This window comes from Anopheles ziemanni, chromosome 3 (genome assembly GCF_943734765.1).
Source record: "Anopheles ziemanni chromosome 3, idAnoZiCoDA_A2_x.2, whole genome shotgun sequence".
In the NCBI taxonomy this organism is placed as follows: Eukaryota; Metazoa; Arthropoda; class Insecta; order Diptera; family Culicidae; genus Anopheles; species Anopheles ziemanni.
The window spans coordinates 7633007-7655765 of record NC_080706.1 but is presented as its reverse complement, the minus strand read 5'-3'; the positions used below and the strand labels follow the sequence as shown (position 1 = coordinate 7655765).

The window sequence follows — 22759 nt, the reverse complement described above, 5'->3', positions numbered from 1 at the left end:
CTTGCAAATGTGGGAACCACACGGTCCAGCCATACTCTTCAGTACTGTACCTAAGTACAACTTTTAACTGTCTACAGATAAAGAAATCGACCGAAATAAGATCGGAATACTTGTTATCCAATAGAACGATGCGCCATCGAGGGAGCGAAAAAAAAACCGGGGATCCCACCAAAAACCTTCCAGAACGAGATTCCAAGCGCCAGTCACGTAAATGGCTTAAATCAACGAACGGATAATCATTCCGGGGTTTCGCTATTTGTATCGGTTTCCTAACGACATCCTAATGTTCGATCCTTCGACATGCGATATGCGCCCATGTGCCGGGGCTCATCCTGGAAGCAATCTGTTTTTCCCCGGACAACCGGCCATCTAGATAGGGTGTGTGTGTGTAGAATCGGTTGTGGTTGTGTATAACCACCAAGTAGTCAGCAGAAAGAGCGCGTATATTTACCCGCGGGCCGACGGCGACGGAAAGGAAAAACCGATCGATATGTGTACGCTGACTTGGCGGGAAAACCACGGGGAGGCAAGAAAAAATACAACGCTCTCACCAGCCAACACCAACACCAACTGACATCGATATGTTGCCTGTGCGGATGGGATCGTTCCGAGGAAAAGAACGCAACCAACGAAAAGACGGTATGCAGCGGGAAGCGGGCTTATGCTAGCGCGTTGTAATTTGATCCAATTTCTCGATTTGCTTCCATTTCTCGAGTGCCTACCGGAAGTGTCTGAGTAAACTGCGTTACTGTTACCGTGCGTACTCTTCGACTGTCTGGTGCGCTCCTCGGCACTAACCCCTCCACATTCACAACCGTTTGCGGTTGCGAAGGAGCTCGTGCCCAACATAATATGTTTTCTTTTCATCTTACGTCGCCCACCAGCGACCACCAGTGTGGGTGGATGAGTAACGGAACGCCTGGTTGTTGATGCCCAACGGGCACTTTTCTGGACGCGACCATTGATTACTTGACTCTCCCATGTAGATCGGAAAGTGTTACAAGATGAAGGCAAACGTTAACAGATCTTTTTCCCCGGTCGAACCGAACGGAGTACAAATGTTGGTTTTTGGTTAAAACTACCCAGTTGAAGTCATTTAAACTAACTTACAGATTGTTATTCCTTTTTCCTACACATTGTACTAATTTTAAACGGTCCTTCTTTTAGTTTATTGACAGTTTTATTTATTTAATTTTTATTTCGAATGGTTCCGTACTTCAAAGTTGGTTTTCGTTGCAAGTTTGCAGAGGAAACCCTCATTCAACTAATAACATTTTTATAAATAATAAAGTTATACCATACGTAATGTTATCCATTTCCAAACCCTTGCTTTGAAAATGGGACCAATTTAAAAAAATCACGCCATATCAAAAGCACGGGCACGAAGGCGAACATGTTTCCGCCAATTGCAAAACGCTACGCAACGCCACCCAACGATCCGTCCCGATCCCGGCCCGAGCCTACGCTACGCTACGAGATGCGACAATTGATGGCGGTACCATAAATTAGTCGTGAGTTATTCATGGCCTTCCTTCTGCTACCATCGTCCGCACCGGGATTCACCACTTGCGGGAGTATATAGGACCGGATGCTCCGGAGTGCCGATGGGAAGCAATAGTTGCGAAATGGAAATTGACTTGTTCGTGTTTAAATTATGCCAGACGGGCAGTAGCAGTGCTGTGGGACTGTATATTTCACGCAGCTGTTGGCACGGCTTTCCCACGGCACTATGCCGTGTGCACGTGTGCCGCTCGGAAGCACACACTTGCACTTTGGTGGAATGCAATTTTGGCCTGAGGGTTGCAAATAAAAAATCAAAAAAGAAGGACAAGGACGTGAAGAAGAACAAGAGCATCTTGTGTTCGGCAAAATATTGTACACTTTCGACGAGATGCTCAAGCGTCCCTCGAAGGCTTTCCCGAGTGACCCATAAAAAAAACGGAAAAAAGAACTCAAACGACAGGACAGTCGAGGACAGCAGCTGCTCAAATGCCCTTCCGGTTCGATCGTTCCGGTCCGTCAAGGTGCAAGTGTGTCCGGAGCCCGTGTGCAGCAGATCGGACAAATATCGAACGAATTCGGCAGATCAGAAAGATGGGGACCTTCGTGAGGGCGTCGGAAAAAATTTAAACACTTCATTCGATTTCGCACCATCTCGAAACGCCAAACTCGAGAGGGTCGTGCCAGAAAGGAAAATGAGGATGGATGGACATTTTTGTCATCCCTCCAGGCCCCCGTCCCGACGTCCACCACCGAGGCGCAATCTCGCCAAACCGAACGGAACCGAACGTAATCTGCGCCACTGCGCACCACACCCAGGCTCCCGGATGACGTGCAAAACCGCATAAAACTTCGGGAAAACTTGCATATACGTGCACCGGGGGTCGGATACGTGCATTTCTGGTGCAACTTTTATTTGATTTCATTTTATTTTTGTATTTTTATCTTGCTTCTCTTTTGTTCCTGTTGCTCTTTGCCTCTACAGAAATCCAGCAGTGAATGTTTTTCGTGATTTTACAAAGAGCGACCACTCGATGAGTGGTAGGAAGGGGGAGGGGAAGGGATTGGAAATGGATTCCTGGGAACGGGAAACGATGCAACTTTCGTCCGCTCGTATGGAAAATGGGAAACCATTCTCGGGCGGTTTCGTGGTTTTCGGGGAAGCCCAACTTGACATTTAATACTTGTGAAAAATGCATATGCAGCAGAACTGGGACCGTTTGGCCATGCGGGGAGCAGTGGCGGGGAGGTCGCTAGAGGAAACGTGGAATTTATTTTCGATTTGGTTGGAAAACAACATCTAAATTCAGCTGAGGTTAAAATGTGTATGCAGGCTTTTGTTATGAAAATTCACACACAAAAGTTGTTTGGTATTATGCTTATGCTCACGAAAGCTTTGAAATGTTGCAGCGAGATTCTCATAATCGCATTGAAAAAAACCTTCCAGCACACAATTTCCTGTGCCAATACACACTGTGCTCACAGTAATAGCACCTGGGTTTCATAGTTAAGCCCCCGAACTGCAATGAGGAAAAGTGTCGCCCGGGAACGAGCTGCCCGATGTTTGTGTGTATGGCCTCCCACATACACCGAGCGCAGTATGAAGCGTATCAGGCTCCTTAAGGCTACATTAATCCCCAGCGTAGGATAAACAAATTACACTAGGTAATGGCCGGGGGGGTACCGGCGGTAGGGTGGTCATCAAAGCCTGGAGCACCGAGCATTCTTCGGCCGGTTGGGCCTCACGTGCGTCATATCACCCGACGGAACCGGCTTACGTAACGGAAGACGGTGGGTTTGATCTACGGTTTATTCTTCCCAGGACGTGGGCGACACACACACACACATGGTGATTGTTACTTGCGTTACTGGATGGCTTCCCATTCTAGGCTAGGGTGGTAAAGTTTTTATCGCAAACCACGAGCGGTTGCGGGTGAAAGCGGAACAGTTACAACCCGGATCGAATGCACCAGACTCTGGAAAAGGGTTCTTTCGATTAAAGGATAACCCTTCAAGCTGAAGTTCATTCATTCCGGTATGATTTCATACGACAATACTCCGACGCAGAGCGTCAACCAATATTTACCGTACGAGGAAGTAATTCTTCGAAATGATGAAAATTCCCACAACAACCATCAGGGAAATTTCAACGCATGAAAGGCTATGTGTTTCAAAATCCGGATAATGTGATATGAACTCTCTCTGTCTCGTAATTTTCTTGTTAGAATTTAAAACGAGCAAAAACCCTTGAAAGTAACAATACCTTAGTTTTCAGTATTTTGACTGCAATCTTTAGAAGAAAATTTATTGTTTGCACCAGTATAGCTAGTTTGAAAAGGATGAAAATTCTTTTCTACTTTCAGCTACCATGAAATACTTCTTCTAAAAGAGAGTAAAAAATCGCCTCGAAAGAAATTCGACCATTAATGAACTAGCTTTCAAATTTCACACAAATCCGATTTTAAGAGGATGTCTTGAAAAGTCTTCGGTACATACTTCCGCTTTCTATGAAGGTTTTGTATTTGTGTGTGTGTGTGTGTGTGTGTGTATGTTTTTATGCTGCTCACATTCATCATGGTACAATTCAGCGCTGGTACAAAGCGGTCATATTGCTCCTCAAAGAGCTTTAGCGAAGGATACGTATTTTACGAGTGCTGCCCTTCGCCTTTGCTGGGCCTTCAATCGATCCACAGATTGTACGGAAGTGGTCCCGGCCCCCTGAAGTATCCTTCTGTAGCCAACATCTACCAGCGAACGAAAGCGGTGGAAAGTCGGTTATGTCATAAGCTAACGAAATTGTGGAATCCGGCTTTTGCCAGCATGAAAAGGGGGCATGATAACCGACCAGACCGGTTCCCCTTTACCAGGGGGCTCGGGAAAGCCGCCCGAGATAGTACGATAAGACGCTCACCTATGCGAGCCGGTACGGAGAATTTCACATCAGGCTCAGGTTTAAGGCTTTTCGTGGAAATGCGCCCAACACCGGGAGCACCGTCGTGGAGATGTTACGTAAATATGTTAAGCAGCTCATACACCACCCATCAATCTCCTCCGATCGCTCATTTTCCATCGTGAAACCACCATCCTGCCACGGATGGGTTTGAAAACGGGTGCTGTATTTGCTGTAAACACGCCGGTTTTGTTGCAAAAGAAGCTCGGAAAACGCTTGCTTTAATAAATCGTCAATCATCGATACATCTTTACCTTTGCAAGCGAACCAAACATTTGGTGGAAATATTGAGGAGTTTTCCGTCCAAAGGTAGCTTAAGACAGATCTCGCTCACGGTGGGTGGAAAGATGGAAAAAACCCTCCATCCTCCTGCGGGTCACGATGTTCCCCCCTCCCTTCGCCAATGTTTTCGTGTCCTTGCTCAACCAAAACCGTCCCGAGCTGGGTAAGATTGCTCCAACAAAGCTACGGCCAACGAAGCGACTTGCTACGCCCAGCGTTCCGGTTCGATTACGACTAATTTGCAACCGTACACCTCGGCTCTTGCCTCGTCGGCTCGCCGCTTGCCCGCCGGCGTGAAAGCAAATGAAAAGTTGGGCCCGATAAGACCGGCACCGGCGTAACGGCGGTGGCGCAATGAAGTCGGCAATCGGGCCCGTTGGCCCGAAATCCTTTCAGAAAATAAAAAGATAACCGGCTACACCTGGCCAACCTCGCAGCTGCAACATCGCAACCACCGGAGGTTCCCCCCAACCAGACCCGTGGTTGCTGATGAATGAAGGCTTTATTTGTTCCGCGTTACCGTCTGGGGGGGGGAAAGTCTACAAGAGGGCCCATCGTTTCCATCGTTCCGACGTTTATCTCGCCGGCGGACTACAAGAACGCTGGAAGTCGGCAAATGGTTGGCTGTTTGCGGTGCGGGTTACGGTAAGATTTATTGGTTATCGATTTTTTGGGGCCACCCCGTGTTGGCACGAGAGGCGGAAAAAATCCAGCGGCGGCCAGAGAAAGCGTTCGTTCGACCGGTACGGTTTCGAGTCAATTTTTCGGAGCGAGTGCAGCCACCAGAAAACGCCCCCTTCCGTAAAGAACAATAGCTCCGCACAGGCGGGGTACGAAAGAAGTAAAGTATGCTCAACATCCTCCTGTGCCTATGCAGGATAAATTTAGGAACCACTTTGAAACGCAACTCAAGCTCTGGGAGGAAGAAAAGGCTAAAGGCATCAGGCACATAAAACACCCTTCGGGTGCACAAACCCCGATCGTGTTACCGTGTGCGCCGTCGAATGAGCATCGGACGAATGGAACGATGCCGAAGGAAAGAAAAAGAACCCCTTCCGATGGAGTACAAACAAGAAAAAGGAATTGCGAACACCGCATGAGAAATGGGACTTCATCAGTGATATTTTTGCCTCTGCATAACCGTTTTACCCGAGGAGCCTAAAAAGGAGCGCACCGGAGTTCTTCCCGTCAACGAGCAGCCATCGGTTGGATACTGCCGATGTAAGATCGATACCGGTGCGCACACGGCGATCGGCGAGGAGCAGAAATTGATTGCAGATATTATCAGGTGTTTGGGGATGTGATGAAAGGAATCCACTTTAAATGGAACCGTTTCGCGCGCGCCCCCTGCGCTGGGAGGGATTTATTTGCCATCGGTCGACCCATTTTCCCGACGAACCAGCCGTCCGTGAGCGTCGGCTTGGAATGTTTCCTTGGCACCTTCTTGCTCGGGCCCCGACGAAGCGTGTCACGATCGATAGACAGCTTTGATTGCAGTAGGGTTCGAGGGAAGGACCGCGGAGAGCGGCGGCGGGGGACGAAGCACACCGAGGAATGTTTCTTATTAGACATGTTGTCTGTAACTGTAATCCACCCTTTGCCAAAGTTCCGCTCACTCCGCTGCACTTCAGCCTCAAATCAAGTGTTAATACTTTAGACGCCGTTCAACGTGGATACATCCATTGGAAATTATTTCCCAGCGAGGGGCCAATCGATGGCATCCATTCGCCTTCCGTCTGGTGGCGCGCGAGATAGCGCAGGGCGCATAAACCGTTTTCCGCTGACACAGGGCTTTCCATTCCCGAGCTCAAACCGACTATCTAAATCCGCTAGAAAAATCACCAGCTCGTTTGGCTCGCAAAGAGAAAAAAATAAAACAGGCGAGAAAGAAAATTTCAAACAGCATCAGTTCCACTGCTTCGAACTTTGCGATTAGCATACAGAGGAAAATTGGGATGGAGTGGGCTAACCGAACGGTTTTTCGCAAGCCCGCGTTTGAGTAAATGGAATTTTCGCTCGAAGCGGCGAATAGCTATGGGACGGACTTCTGCCGACATGGTGAACGATATCAATTTGGCACGGTTTGGCTTTCGCGACCGATGAATAAAACATGTCCTCACGCTGTCGGAACGTTTTTAATTCCCCGAAGATTCTTACCAGTTTTTTTTCTTTTTCGTCAGTCCATAACGTTTGGCTTAGCCTATTTATTTTAATGGTTATCGATGCGAATGAGTGTATCTTCGTTGTAGATTACTAACACCATAATCAGTTGGACAACATCAAATATAACATCATTGACGGAAAAGATCTTTTTTTTTTTAAATAAGACGGTCATTGCACTCGTTTATATAGACTTCATATTCGATTTCTCGAGCTTTTGAAACATTACAGCTGCATGCTGTAAGCCATCCTGGCAAGAAAGAGAAAGCAAGTAAGAAGAATGAAAATCGCACACTTACCCGTGTCACTTTTTCCCGTGGCATCGCCGTCAGATCGCATGGAGAGTCGCCACACTAAGCACAAACATAGAAGAGAGAAAGGATATGAACGAAATGAGAAAAGGGTGAATCGTTCAAATGAAAATGGAAAAAAGCGGTCCAACCAAAACCGACGACGGCAGCCATCCGGTTAAGTGGTGGATGAGAAATATAAGTGGATGTACCCCAGTTGGACGCGGTTGCGATGGTTTAGTTTTGACGGGCGAGACGCGTCGGACAGCCGAGTGGAAAAGCCACCCTGGGAATGGAAACAATCTACGACTTCGGGGGTGGTAGGTGGAATGGGGTGAGAAACGCACACACACACACAAAATAAGAGGAAAACCCTCCCCTCAGCCGGCACAACTTTTGCGGCACAATTTATGCGCTGTGGAAAAATGGCTCGCCATAAAAAATGGAATTTTGGCAACTCCTGCGCTGGCGGGCCCCGCGTCACCCCCCGCGCCCCAGAAAACCATCACCCGGTCGCCAGTGGCCGTTTATTCGGAGATTTTCTGATTTGGCTTTCGCCAGCCCTTCGATCAGGATCAGCGAAATGAAATGAAAATCCCCGCAAAAGCGACCCCACCGGGTGGGTGGAGGGGGGGGACACGGACCTCCGCATCGAAAACGGGATGCAGCGTGAAGGTGGGGTGGATTCGTTTTCGAGCCGGTTTAGCGCGAGGCGAGAAGCGAACCGCCCCGAAAGGCGCCAAAGGATCAATCCGAGATTTTCCGGGGCGTTCCGGGGGGCTGCATTATCAGTCTATTTTAGGGTGGGACGGTCCTTTTCAAGCGAATTTCCTTTTTTTTGTTGTTAAGTACGCGAGCGGAATGAAAGCGTATAAAATGGAGAAGCTTTTTTTTGTACCGAAACTAAAAGTGGTTTGAGAAGATATTTCAGAGCTTACCGAGCTCACAGTTCAAACTAAATAGTTGCAAACCATCGACAACTATCGGGCAAACAATGGATCGGTTCAAAACCTGATAGATTCTATCGTTTTCGGTCAGCGAAAGAAAAAAAAACAAACGGTTGCTCTTTGAAAAATGTGGTAAAATCAAAACAAGCTTTTCGCTGGAAATCGGTCAGTTTCATTTGATCCGTTTATTTTGTACATTGCACTTTTCTTTTGATGCAAAGCCAAATTATACTTCACAATGCGGTGGAGAAAAATGATTAGAAACAGTCTGTTTGATCGAGTTTCAGATGTTAAATCCTTGTTAATTACAAGTTTAATTGAAAGTATTTAATCTATTTCAAACTTAATAGAACTCCATCTGAATATTTAAAGTATCTTACAAAGCTTGATGATCATAGGTATATAAGACATATAGAAAAATAATAAAAAGATTTCAGATAGCTTATTACTCATGGATTCATTTTTATTCCCTACACATCTAATTTAAAGAAATTTGCATGAACGTTCAATTTGCTTCCATTGCTAACGAAAAAACATTCACAATTCAACCTGCATAAGCGAAGCTCCAAGCTCGACATGACAAAAATGTAGCACACATTAAACTTATCGAGGAAAACTGGCGTGGGTTGAATTTTGCTCTTTCACCCGAGACGGAAACCACCCACACGCACACGAGTTAAATGGCCTCGGTTTTGCGTGGGCCACGGGCCAATCCAGCTTTCAACGAAAATGACGGCCGAACTTGTTTCGATCAACGTCGAATTTACCAACCCGAAAGCAAACGGATGGAGCTGCAGCTTTTTTCCGCTCCGGAGAGCAACGTTGCAAAACGATTAAAACAGCTCGGCCCACGTGCACCGAAACATTCGGTTCGAAGTAGATTATTTGGCTGGTTTCAAAAACTCGTGGGTGGAAAATTTTAGCGAAACAAATCGCAATCGCTCGTTGCCGGAGCGCACAGTTGGAGGTTTTTAACACCGGCCAAGCACGTGGGCGCGAACGCAATCGAAACGAAGCAATCTCTTTGTGAAGAGGAGTTCTCTTGAAAGATTATTTCAGAACCCATCCATCACGCGGAGTGCGCGGAATATATTGCCAATCCGAACGCGAACGGAAGCAACCATTTCGTTCGCTCATTAAAGTCAAATTTGTCACACGTCGGCGACCATTTTTCTGCCGATTCGGGGAAAAATCCCGCTGGTGATGTAACATTTCACACCGGTAAAGGACATCGTTCTCGCGAGATACACGTTCTACACTCACAGTGTCTGTCTTCCTTTTCTTCTAGCGATAAACGGCAAATTACTACCCGAAGTCTCCTTCTCGGCGTTTCTTCAACACAATCTCGCCCCGAACGGATAAAGACAATTGCATGTCAACGCAAGGGGAAGGTTGTTCAAGTTGTCTTCACCTACGGCGAATGTTTGGACCAAGCATTCTGGTTCGTTCTGTTTGGCAGAGGAAAATAAAATGAAATCATAGAAACCGAAGCGGAAAGTAAAGAAGATTCATTCCGTTACGAGCCGCACACGAATACGCGACATCCGTTGATTTATCGGCGATAAATTTGGTTCCTCTCGAGCCGGCTAGAGAGACGACGCCGTGCTTTCTTTCGCTCGGCAGAAGTTCTTTCGCGCGGTGTCCCTCAAACGACCTTCGGGAGGATGCTTCCAAAAAGCGCAGCGGCTCATATTAAATCAAAACGAACGTGAACGACGCGACGGCGGTCAAGACGGCGCAAAGAAGCGGTCGAAACACCTGGATGGGAAGGGGGATGTGCTCGCTTACCTTGATGTCCCGCGGTTGTCGCATCTCCTGCCGCCGCGGGGAAACGCCGGGCTGATCGGAGTAGACCAGATTGCGGACCGCACCGCGGAACCGGGGCTCGAAGATGACGCTCGGCAGCGCCAGCAGGGCCAGCTTGGTGTTGTACCTGTGTGTTGTCCGGGCCGGGGGGGAGAGAGAGACGAAAGGGAAGAGACGAGCGTGAGAACACAGTTGGCAGGGATTAAAAATAATAATAATTTCGCAATTATCCTGGGATTAATCACACTCCTACAGCTGCACAAAATGGCGGAAACGAGAAAATGGGAAGTGATAAAAACGAGTTGAAATTCTTCTTTACGACCTCCTCGGCACCTCGGAAGCCCGGTTTGGCCACGGGACAACATTTGTCTGTATGTGCGTGTGTGTGTGTGTGTTTGTGGGTGGGTGTATAAATCTCTCCGTGTACCAAGTGGACCGAAAGATGCAACATTTTTTCTTCTCACACTGCAAACATGGTCGGTTTTGTTTTGTAACGTTACCCCTCACTCTCGTTTTCATGCTTCCATTCTTCTTCCACCAACTACAACAAGTCACTCGCAGCGCTTTCTGGCCGTAGTTTATAATTTATCTCTTCTTCCTTCTTCATGCCGCCCTTCCTCCCCTCCGTGCGAGTGAGCTTTTCCTTTTTCATCGTTCCCAGGTGACCAATCTTGTGAGATTCGTTTTCCCTTTTCTGTCTCTTCGCTCGCTCGCTCGCCGGTTGCTTCGGTGTCGAAGTGTAGGAGTTGGTACTCGTTTTCCATCTTTACCACCAGCACACCCCACCCACCCACCCACCCACACGCCTCAGCACTCCGATTATTTATACAACGTTTTGCCCGGGACGCAAAAGCGGGCGTTGAGCTTTGACTTGACTCGCAAGGACTGATTATAAATAAAAATAAAAAATGTGTCCAACGCAAGATTGGAAATCCTTTCGTTGATTTTTATCGCCCATCCACCCAAACCGCCCGCGAAGAGTGGGTGAAACGAGGGGTGGGTGGATCCATGCAGCCGTCACGTTTCCGTCCTTTAAACGCGTCAACTCCTTCAAAGCCCTCCCCCACCACCCCGCTGGTGCGAGTTTTACCGAATGTTTCCTTTTCCGAGTGGTGTCGGGGTAGGTTTTCCGGTCGTTTCTTACCGGTTTTCTTTCTTTTGGGGGGTGAATGGAAGAAAATGAAACAACAAAAAAAATGGACGACAAATGCTAACAACGACAACACAAAAACAAGAAAACAAGACAGACCGGGGCACTGCCGCCGAGCCGGGTGAACCCTTATTAAATGAAATGTAAAACAAAACCCCCGAAAAGCGGAGCGAAATCAACGCATGTCGCGCGGACGGCTACACTCCGAGCGGGCCGCGCTGTGAGATACGGCCACTTTTCACCCACTTGAGATAGGAAGTTCTTGGCAGTTTTATGATGCTGAAGCTGATACCGTCCCTTTTTCTTTCATTTGGAATTGTTCCCTTTTTTTTTAGTCTCGTTGCCTTGGTTGTTTAGCATTAACAAAAGAGGACGGATGATTATGGGTCGTGCACTCGATTTCCCTGGCGTTGTTCGTCCCGGCGCATCGTTCTGCGTTCCGTGTCTTCGCCGGCCGTGATCCGGAGCATTCGTTGGAATGACCGCTGGTGTGGGTGGGAGAGGGGGAGGATGTAGCACACAGCGCCCACCACCTTCACCGCCTTCGCCGACGAGCATCGAGATATGTAAAGCATGCCGCACGAAAGTGGCCACATTGTGCGAAATGCCAAGCATCTTCTTGTTATAAAGCACTCAGCATCGGTTCGGGGCGGGGGCGAGGGCTCGGAGCATGAGCTGGCCCGAATCCGTACTGTGTGCCATGAATAATTTACATAAACTTTTCTTTTTCCCTCCCCGTGCTCGGTCCCTTCTCGCTTTGTCGCACCGAACATTCCACTTACGAGCGAAAACCCCGAGCGAGTGCTTCAGACGCATGCCAGCAGGCACTCGGCGCTCGGCCCGTTTGTGCGTACCACTTCAGCAAAAATGTTTCCCCCTTCCCCTCACCCACCCCGCACGCCGGTCAATTACATCCCCTCGGGTTTGGCCGGGGCAAGGATCACCGAACACCGGGGGGAATTTCGGAATACCATTGTGCGAGAGCATGGGCTCCCGGTGACCGAGAGTCCCGCTGAAGTCCGCTACCGATGGCCCGAAATCGTACGGCTTGCTCGAACAAGAAGAAGAGGGAAAAAACACGGGTACCGAAACCTGCGACCACCCAAGGTCACGGCGGCCTTTGTAAAGTTCGATCCGAGGAAAATCCTTCGCCTGCGAGCACGAAACTCCTCCCGCGGCGTGACAGTGGAGAAGAATATTGTTTTATTGAAATTCCTACACGTTTCCGCTGGTCCGAAGTCAAGTGAGTTCAGGCCCGGGGGTCGGCAAATGTCCACTTCCCGATGAAATGATAAACCGTTTCACAATCGTGTCTCGCTCCGGATGCCCGCGCTGGGAATGGGCCAGTCACGCTCGCTGCCAGCTTGGAGTTTATTGCACACTCTCGCAGTGTGGCCGGCAGATTGGAATTCCAATTATATATTAGACGTGAAACCTGTCAAGCAACGCAGCAAACCGAATGACATAATTATTCCCTGACCCTCCCAACCGAGCCGGTCCCAACCGCAGAGGGTGGAAAATGAAAAGGAAAGTTCCGAAACCTACGGGAGGCAGCTAACGACTCGAGGATAACGGATAAATTCGACCGGGACCCCACGCTTTCGATCGTACCAAACAAGCTTGAAATGGCCGTATGAAATGAGATACTATATTTCTGCCGACTGAAATAGAAAATCAATTAACCAGATGCTCTCATCTGACAAGACTTTTCCCTGCTTCAGGTTTGTCTTCACAATCAAACAGTAATAATGGGTTTCGTTTAATCAGCTCTTTCTATCGCTTAAGCGTTCAATTCACCAACTAAAAGGGTAAGCTTCGATTCGGTTTCGTAGCGGAAAACAACGTTATCGACCAGCGTACCACAGTCAATTAGTCAACGGATTGTCAACTGCACGCAACCCCAGGGAAGAAGACCAACGGCGTGGTGCATAATTAACGAGCTTAAAAATCATCTCCGTCCGCCGATCGGCGTTTGCTCATTATTTTTCGCCTATCTCATGGCATTTAATTGCTTTTCCGTAAAGTTTTCGGCCAGCCTTCATAGGCCTCCGAAGAGGCTTTGCAGAAGAAGCCCTGGATTTGCAAAACGCGGCGCCATTACGTCAACCGAATTCTTCGAAAAGCCTTCGAAGCATTTGTGCCGTAGGGATGATTGAATCAACCTTCGGCAGCTTGTCTCACGAGCCGTTCCCGGAAGTGGTTTTCTGCCGCTTGTTGGTAGATTGAATATTTCACCCCAACTGAACTGATCCTCAAATATTCAGGGAATCGCCGAGAAGGTCGAAAGAAGCACGAAAGTCAGCCTTTTCGTGAACACTCAAACTCAAGATGCCAGTTTGGTTGAATGTTACGAGACTTAAAAAATCGAACCCAATCAGCACAACTAATTGCCAACATTTAAATGATGGTTTGAAAAGAAATGGTAGCAGGAAAAACCCTCTCTCGATACGAGATATCCCACCCGATTGGTCGAAACTTTTCCTCGCCCCAGGTATCGCGACGTGTTGGGAAAGCTTTCACATTTCGCTGCAAATCGTCGAACCGATTCGCACCCCCCCTCAAAAACTGAACGGGTTTACGCTCCTAATCGAACTCGAATCGAAACTGTGCACGTGCGTGCGTGCAACATTTTCACCGAACGGCGACAACTTTTCGCATTGACTTCGCAAACAGCGCCCCGTGGAAAAACATGATAGAGAGATAAAAAACGGAACGGAAGTGTGAGCGTCCAGAGAATGCGCGGCGGAATGGGTTGGAAGGAAGAAAAACGAGGTAATCAGAAAGGCTATAGACGCTTTCACCTTTAACCCCTCCCGGGGTGCCGAGCTCGGGCGTCTTACAACGTCGCCGTCGGCTGCTTGGGGAGGGAGAGGAGTGGGCCAACGATTACATCTATCATCCTGGGCCGGGTTTCCCGAGGCGGCTGAGTGGAAAGCGTGCGTCCCACCGAAACCTAAAACCGCCCACCCGTGGCGCGGTAACATCGGGGTGCTTCGTTTTGCGGTGTTGTAAAAGTGTGAACCACCAAAACCACCTCTCCCCCCGCCCCGTGTGTCAAGCTTCCCGACGCGGTTTCCCCGAAGCCGAGCTTACATCATCATCGGGCCAGGAACCGGGAAACACTCCAGGGCAATCTCCTGGTGGAAATGGCCACGCATGCGGTGCGAAAAGCCTTCGGTTCGATACACGTCCCGCGAAGGGCTCGAGCACGACTCGGATTATCCTGCACGTGGGGAAATGTTTCCCCAAATGCCCTTCTCCCCGCCCCCCAGTCCCTGCTTCAATGGTGACATAACGAGGCGGGAAAAACTTTTCCAACGCACGTTTATGATGGAGTGAAGCAGTAGAACAAAAAAAAAAAGAAAAGCAAGATCGATGGGCTGGGCTGGTGGTGGGAGACAGGAGCATGGACGCCGTCGAAGGGTGCGCCTAACGGTGGGGGCGGTATCGGGGCAGATGATCGTAGATTATTCACACACGAACGCACGGAAACAACGCGAAAAGCACAGCCAACGCGGTAAAGAAAGCTTCAGCCGAAAAATAAAGTATCGTTAGTGGTAGGTCACGAAATGAGAACTGCGAGGAAACCATGGAAACACAACGGGGAAACGAGGAAAAAAAAGGACAATCCCACGGTGGTTAACGGTTGCGTTATAAATCTCTTCCTTCGATCGCATTTTTCATCGCTCGCAGCACCGCGTCACCATTCTACTTTCGGTTGTTTTCCCCCCACTCGCTTTTCCAGCGTTTCGTCGTCCGTCTGCGAGCCTAATGGAGCCCTCCTGATTTTCCATTTTCGCTGTCACCTTCCCGAACGGACGGGCCTTCGCTGGGTGGAAGGGGAGAGAGTTTGACCCGCGAGCCACAAATGGCGTTACTTTAACCGTTCGGTGTGTTTTTCCGGCTCGGAAGCGTGCATTGTCGGTTGTTCCTTTTTTTTCCCCGCTCCTCTGTTGCTCTTGGCTGTATTTGTTTTTTGTTTGTCGTCTCCGAGTATTCCGTCTCGGTCCATTTTTAGCGCACGACAGCCATTCTTTTTCGTTTGTTTTCCTCTCTGGCTGATGGAAGGTTTCTTCAAAGAGACTGTTTTCCCCCTCCGGGGAAAACGCTCCGGCTGAGCTTAATTCCAACCGAAAAAGGGTCGGACATTTTCGTTTTTCATAGAACAAACAAACAAATTCGCTTCCATCCCGAGCCGGTTTAACCGGAGGCCCTGAGCGTAACGGTCGGACAAGGAGCTAAACCGTTCACTTTAGCATGTCTTTACACATCATTTGACACGGCCCGGGAAAACCACCGAAGGTGGTGGCGCGAGATGAATCCACGAAGCGTGGTACATCAAATAGAAAACGCAACGCACCCGGGGTGGGTGCGAAAACACAACCGAGAGAAAAAGGAAAAACAATGAACCCTTCTCTTCGGGGGAAAAAAACACCACCCTCTTGGTGGCGTCTTAGGCGAGCGCACAACGACACCTACATACACACACTGATTCAATTTCAACCCTTACCTGCCCACACCGGTGTGCGGCTGGTTTAACTTTTCAGGCACGTGCCGAAGCACGTCGTAAAATTCGTTGAATTATGAAAAGTACACAGACCGGACCTGTTTGTCTTCGTGACTCGACTCGAAATAAGATGAATGGATTCAATTACTTTTGAAAGGATTTTTGCCCCATCTTGTTTAACATCCCTTTCACCAGGAGGCTTTCGCGTCGACATGCTTTCGACATTAAAGGGCGGCTTTTGCGAGTGTGACACTGAAAACAGTGTCGAATTTCCATGGGCCAGGCTTCCCGAAAAAAGCAAAACGGAAAACGTATATTGAAGCGAGATTCCAAAACACACAAAAGCATCCTTAAAATGACCCTCAAATAAAGCAACTCAGTGTACTTCTAGGCCAAGGATGAATGCACCTTTCTTTGTCCGAAGTCGTTGGGTTTCTGGTCGCTTTTTTCACCCTCTCTCTCCGGTTTCAGTTAATAGTTAATACTCGTTGTGCAGTTTCGAGCGACATTAGACGACGTCGGGCTCACGATGGTCCTTCACGGAGTCGTCCTTCACGTACCGTCGGCTGGCGTCTAGGTCGAGGTCGACATGGAATCATTGCTCGTGTATCGTATTTCGTGCCCCTAGAGGGAGCCCACTCGGAGCTCTGCACGCCACCAAATGCTTCATTGAGTATTCAGCTCCGGTGAAGGTCATTACACTGCGCTCGTCCTTTGCCAGCCCAGTCCGGGTAGGTGGGGGTGGGTGCTCTCGATAATCCGCTTACCCGTTGGCTAATGGCGCAGGAGAAGGTTAGCCCGTTAGCAGCCCGGGACTCATAACCCGTTTTTCCACGTTTTGGTTAAGGTACAAACCATCGCTCATACACCATCGAACTCTGTGCTTTAAGCTGGCTGTACTGCACACAAACTCACAAATACTCACACACTCATACGATAGACTAATTAAGAAGCGTTCTTCACGGACTTTTCGCCCGGTTTGAATCGGTTCGAATTCCTAATACACATCGATTCTCGGTCGTCCACATTTTTCCCGCGGACGGGATTAATTGGGTAAGTATGAGCTCCGAACATCGAACACGCAACGGTGAACCAGACCAGCGCTTGACTTCTCCTCCCCCCCCCCCCCCCCCCCCCCCCCTGCCGGACAATGGCGTTCGGTCGTCATTCGATCAGCTTCATTGATTACATCCTTTTGCGACGAAACGTGCAGCACGATTCGTATGGTGTTAATGACGTGCGGACGAGATGGGACGGAGCCGTGGGAAAGCAAACTCGATTGATTCCACCTCATTGATCGCTTTTCCCAGCGTGGCCACCGACTCATTAGCCGGGCGAAGGAGAAGGGATTTTGCCCACGTGGGCTTTGTGTGGGAAAATTTCATTGTAGTCCCGAGAACTTTTTATTGCCGCGAGCGTCCTGTTAGAATTAGAACGTAGCGTTGAAGACCTGCAAGGTGTTCATAATGAAATCTGTTTAAGAACGGAAAGGATTCCAAAGAAAAAATCTTGCATACTCTTCGTGTCATAGTTGTATTACAAATGGCCTCAATCTTTGGGAAATAAAGCGCAGAATCGATCCACATTTTTCATAAATTTCCACACGGCTCCGACCGAAGGCTGTATGTGTAGCCCTTTTGCTTGATTTATCGTCAAATATTTATCCCGAGCAACACCAGACCATAAAAAACAACCATCACCCATACACATAATAACGCCGGTCCAGTTGCCTCATGTTCATTTGTTTCGATTTCGTGCCAAACCCATCGCGTGGAAACACGACATTCAATCTCGCCCGCCTTCACCCGGGTCGAGCCCTCGTCCCCGAGTGCCGATGTTCACCATTTATCCATTAGTACACCGAGTACGAGACGGGTGTCATCACGGGGAGAAAGAAACTTTTCCCACATGGGCCTGGGATCAGGGCAGAGCAACAATTTAGAACAAGTTGGCCATGCTTTGCATCAGAGGCAGAGGCATTTTTATTTTATTTGCTTGATGTAATCAAATCGTTCTTGATGGTCTCGCTTATTCTTTACTAAATAAATTAACGTTATTTAAAAACCAACCTTTGGCTTACACTTCAGTACTGATTTCCCAATTTAAGATTAATTATTTTAAATTAGGACGCTTATGAAACGAAAATATTGCTCTATTAAATCTGTAAAACCTGTTCAACCAATCTATGCTCAAAAGTGGTCACGGACTGTTAACTGGCCACAAAGACAATACTAAAAGAAAATGTTTGGCATACGCTCGACGTTGATGAACAAAAATCTCTCGCCCAAGCAGCGTATACCTCATTCATACATTGATGCATTTGCAGTGCGCTTCAAAGTACCCAGCTACATTTTCTGTTCGCCTGACCTACTTCTGGCTGGTGGTGGTGGTGTTGTGGAAACTTTCCGGACACCCGGATTCCAACTGCACCCAGTACCGCTCCACTAATTAAAAATGATATGTGAACGGATGCAAATATCCACTGCAGCAACAATCTTGCGACCTCTGCCGACCATTTCCATTTGCAACGAGTTTCCGAGTGTGCTTTTCTACTCTTCCCTTGCATCCCATGCATGAAGTGCAGCCACACGCTTGCATTTTCGTAGTTTTCACATTTGCTTGGAGCGTTGTGGTTTTCCACATTCTCATTTGTATGTTATTTTTGTTTCCTATTTTTAGTTTTTTTTCTCTCTGTGGAAAGTGTTTTAATTTTGGTAAACATCTTACTCCCAACCGTGGCGCCTTTTCCCTCGGGCGCACAGCGTAGAAGCTACTTCACCTCGCCGAGCACGCGCATTCTCGGGCTGTAGTGTGAACCCGTGTACCCGGAGCGAAAGGTGCAGAAAAGTCGGTGCGTTACTAAATGGAAAAAGTTTTCCTTCCAAAGGTTTTCCCAGCCATAGCGGCTGGAGCTCGTGGCAAAAGTAATGAGAGGTAGCGGAGGCCGCCACCCTCGCTGGCAGTATCTGTTCCGGGATCGCAAGCGAAGTGGTCAAAAGGCACTTCATCCACGGGGTCGATTAGGGGTTCGTAGGAGGTGAATGCGAAGCAGCGTTTTCCCGGACGCGCCGGATCGAAACATGCCGCCGTCCGGAGGAAAGGTAGCAACTTTGCACCATAAAGATGTTGTACTTGCTGCCGTGCAGTTGCTGTTTCGCGTGCCAAAACAAAAACATTTCCGTTGCTTCCCTCTTTCAGCAATCGTGGGAACGGGAATTATACGAATTTTTGCACCACCACCACAATGTCGGTCCGGACGAAGCTTCGCTGGTCCACAGAAACTACGCTGAACACAAAGTTGTACCCCTAACTACTCAAGAAATCTTCAGTAAAAGCATCGAGCACGGCGTAACTTACCAATTCGGCATGCCACCAACGAACACGTCCGAGTTGGTGGCGAACTTTCCGAACAGAAACTCCTTCCCTCGCGAGCTCCGGCTCTGCGACACTCCGTCCACGGTGAGGGTTGTATGTTCGTCGTTGCGCAGCACCTGCCATGGGGGAGGAGGGTGGAAGAAAATGCATAGAAATGTTAGTTCGTTACTGCAATGGCACCACTGCGGAATGTATTTAGTGGCGTGGTTAATTAAACCAAATAGATGGAGTGCCCCGATGGCAATGGATGGAAAGCTTCCGCTCAAGGACGTCGACTCTTGTTTCTTATCTTTTAATTAAATGTTCATTATGCAATTCCATAGAAAAAAAAATGTTTTCATGAAAGGATCAACCGAGAGCTTATTTATGAGAGAAAAAAAACTGATGAATGTAAATAGAGAAAAGAAATATGCTAATGGTTGTTGAAATTTTCTTCTCCTCAAACAAGTTCCATAAATTATGTAAAACCTTAACGTTGATAATCTCATAAATAGAAATAAAATCTTTATACAATATATGGTATTTCAAATAAAACGTACTTATTTTCTCACAGGGACCATCCAGAACTTGAATTCAACCACATCGTCATCAAGTTCTCTAACCTCATCTCCCAGCCAGGGCTTGCGTTAAAATGGAAGCCACAGGCCAATTCCCCCCGTAACGTAATAAACTCCAAGTAGTGGAGGAAAATCGAAAGCGTAATTCGAAAGAAAATGTAAGACAGAGAACGGGAGTGCTAGAGAGAGAGAGAAAGAAGTTCCTCCATGTGGCATGCACGGCAGCCGTTAGGACAAACGCGCCTTTCCGTAGCTCGGATACGCTCATTTTGCGGGATGACGAGCGCCGCCGACCGAATGAAGTCGTCGGAAATGATGCCCGGAAGCTATAATTCCAACGCCCCAAATGTATTTACTGGCATTCGATTGGCAAACGCTGAGATGAATACAAAGTGCCACCAAAAGGGAAGCATTATGGCAGGAAGCAACAAACAAAACGGAAAATCCTCACGGCACGCAGCCGAGAAAGACACGGGGTCTATTTTCGATGGCTCTGTTGATTGCAATCGTTATTACACACTCGCACTTAATTAGTTTTTTGGTTATCGTTATTTTTATTTTACCACTTTCGAGCCGATCGACCCTCCTGCTGGCACTCAATTTGTCTCGATTGGCTTTATTTGCTTTGCATAAACGCGAGGTTTGGTTTGGCGAGTGTGTGGAAAATCGTTCGTTTAATGAATCTCAACTGAAACCGGGGCAGGTGAGCCTTCATTAAGATGGGTTAAAAGACACGGGTTCCCTTCCCTTCGAGTCGTAATGGAACCGCAAAAGAGCGTTCTCTTTCATTGCGTCGTTAGCCCATGGATTCGTCCAAGCAAAGCGACTACAATGGTTCGACTCGAAACCACTCCTCCGTTCCATCCGGATTAATCCTGGTGTCGTAGTCCTCGTGTGCGAACGTCCACTTTTCGCACCCCATTCCGGAGCGAGCAGGGAAAATAGGTGTCACACTGAGACCGGTCACGAAGCACCCAGCTTTCCCCACCACCTCGGGCGGTCGGATCGGAAAAGTGGAAAAGAAAATCATATCCTCGACGCGCCCGACGCACCCATCGGTCTCGTCACTAATACACGCACACACAAACACACAGCCAGAGTCGACCGAGCGCGCCGTTTCCGGTCGACTGATGGCGTGCGTTGACTTAACCTTTATTCCTTATACATTTCCGCCCACCATGGGACGCAACTGGAAAGGGGAAGGAAAAGCGAACCACCAGACATCGAGCATAGACGGTCGGACTGTCCCGTCCGTCTATAACTGAAGGCGGATGTTTTCGATTCTGTTGGGGAAACATTTTCCTTTCCGCTTTTAGACTCGACCCTGCCCGTACCACCGCGTGTGGCCAATGGACCAATTAATAAAACCCGTGATGCTAGTGACGAGCTAGCTTGGGGTTTGTTTCGAAAGCCCACGCACAACCTTCGTTGGTTATTTTCACAGAAACCGGTCGGTTGTCGATTTTGGTGAGATTTTATTAAAAACCAGCAGTAGCAAACCTTTCCGAAAATAACCTAAAACGAACGCCTACGTGCGCACAAAATTGGCTCAAAGCCGACGGCGAACGCTCGTCTTCGTGGCTGCCTTTTCATTTCCGTGTCGTAAAATATCTCCGAATGATTATTTGGCTCTCCTCCGCGAACGCAGCGTGCGATGGGTACGCTCGAACGGCAATATGGACGGGCCCGGAAGCGGACAAAAGCCAATTCTCACCATTTAGGTCACCGGGATGATGGGACACGCCGCCTGTCACACGACTTTGCGAGTTTTCAGCGCCCTGTGTGGGAAAATGGGTGCTGATGGAAGCATCGCGATAAGGAAAAACGAAAAGCAAACAAACAACTAACGGAAAGCGTAAGCCGGCCATCTCGCTGTTTTCATCTCGATGGACATACGGATATCCTTTTCGTTTTCCTTTTTTTTCTGTCAGATTTCCCATTCAGGATGAATGCACCCGGTGACAGAAGCACTGAGAGCAAAACAATGGGCCGGAAGAACCCGGAGCCGGGGCGCCTGTCGCAATGAATGTCGAAACAGTCGAATCCAACGACGCGCCAGTCTTTGATCTACGCTGAATATGGCGTTCCATTTTTGTCTGTGTCCTTTCATCCGACGATCGGCTATCGTTTGCGGCCCTGGCATGAGTTTTCCCCGAGGATTTCTTTCACATTCTTTGGCGCTTTGTTTTAGGGCTCACAAAACGACGTTATTAAGATTACTTCTACGGAAAATCGCCTCCCGCCCAAACGCCCGAAATGGCAGCCATCATTCGGCAAATTCCATTGTCGTTTCGCGCGAGAGCGTAATTCGATGTCCCGTCGCTGTACATTTTACGAGCTCCGGGGAAAAACCACCCCTAGCAACGTAATGAGAACTCCCTTCTCCCTCTTGGGCCGAAGCTCGGTGGTTTCGCAAGTGGCGAGCGGAATTGTCTTGTTCTTCCCAAATGACCAAAAACTGGCGAGCCGTGACGGGCCTAAACAAGCCACTGAACCACTCAACCGAGGGTGGACCCTTCCGTGGATGAAAAGTCGAAATCGAATGCTCAAGATGCATGAAGCGGTAGGCTACAACATTCGTTTGGGAGGGAAAACTAAGAAGAGGAAAACCCAACATCCAACCGATCGATTCAGCGTATCGATGGATTCTTCTTCTGGGGCTGGCTCAACCCGATGGGATTAGGGTTTAATTTCGTAAACCAAGCGAAATCGCTCTGCTTGTTCACGGCGAACGAGCGAATATTACCGAATGAACAAGCTATTTAAGCGTCTGCGAGGGGTATTGATTTTTCCAGTTTGTGCATTCGTTTCAAACTTATTTTAAAAAGACGAAGAAAAAGGTACGCCATAGGCGGTGCTTGGTAAACCAACAAGTTTTTCCAACAAATAATTTGTCTTTGTGCTATGAGTGAAAAAGTTTACTTTATCCTAACGGTGTTGAACGATTTTGTAAATGTTTAATGTTTAATATTTAATGTTCAATCGTTCGAAATGAGCTTACGAATATGAGAAGCATATCGGGTGGCTTTTAAATAAATTACTCGATTCCTTATTCTTTATTTTCAAAATAAGTTTTATGGAATAAATTAAATGTACAGATGGTGCAATTTTCATAATAACTAAGCGGTCCTTCCTAAAACGTTCGGCCATTAAAATTGTATGGTAATTGTATGACCGAGGAATATACAATTATTTTGAATGCTAAACAAAACATGCTTTCCTACTCAGTATGCTG

General features: G+C 48.1%; 1 protein-coding gene across 1 annotated transcript in view; it reads right to left on the bottom strand.

The window, feature by feature from the left end:
* Window positions 1–22759, bottom strand: part of LOC131289660 (neurexin-1) — a 78109-nt gene that overhangs the window by 52319 nt on the left and 3031 nt on the right. Inside the window, exons 2-4 of the mRNA XM_058318957.1 lie at window positions 18950–19083; window positions 9918–10062; window positions 7192–7245 (exon numbers count right to left, since the gene is read on the bottom strand). Coding sequence (XP_058174940.1) covers window positions 7192–7245; window positions 9918–10062; window positions 18950–19083 — 333 coding nt within the window. The remainder of the gene's footprint in view (window positions 1–7191; window positions 7246–9917; window positions 10063–18949; window positions 19084–22759) is intronic.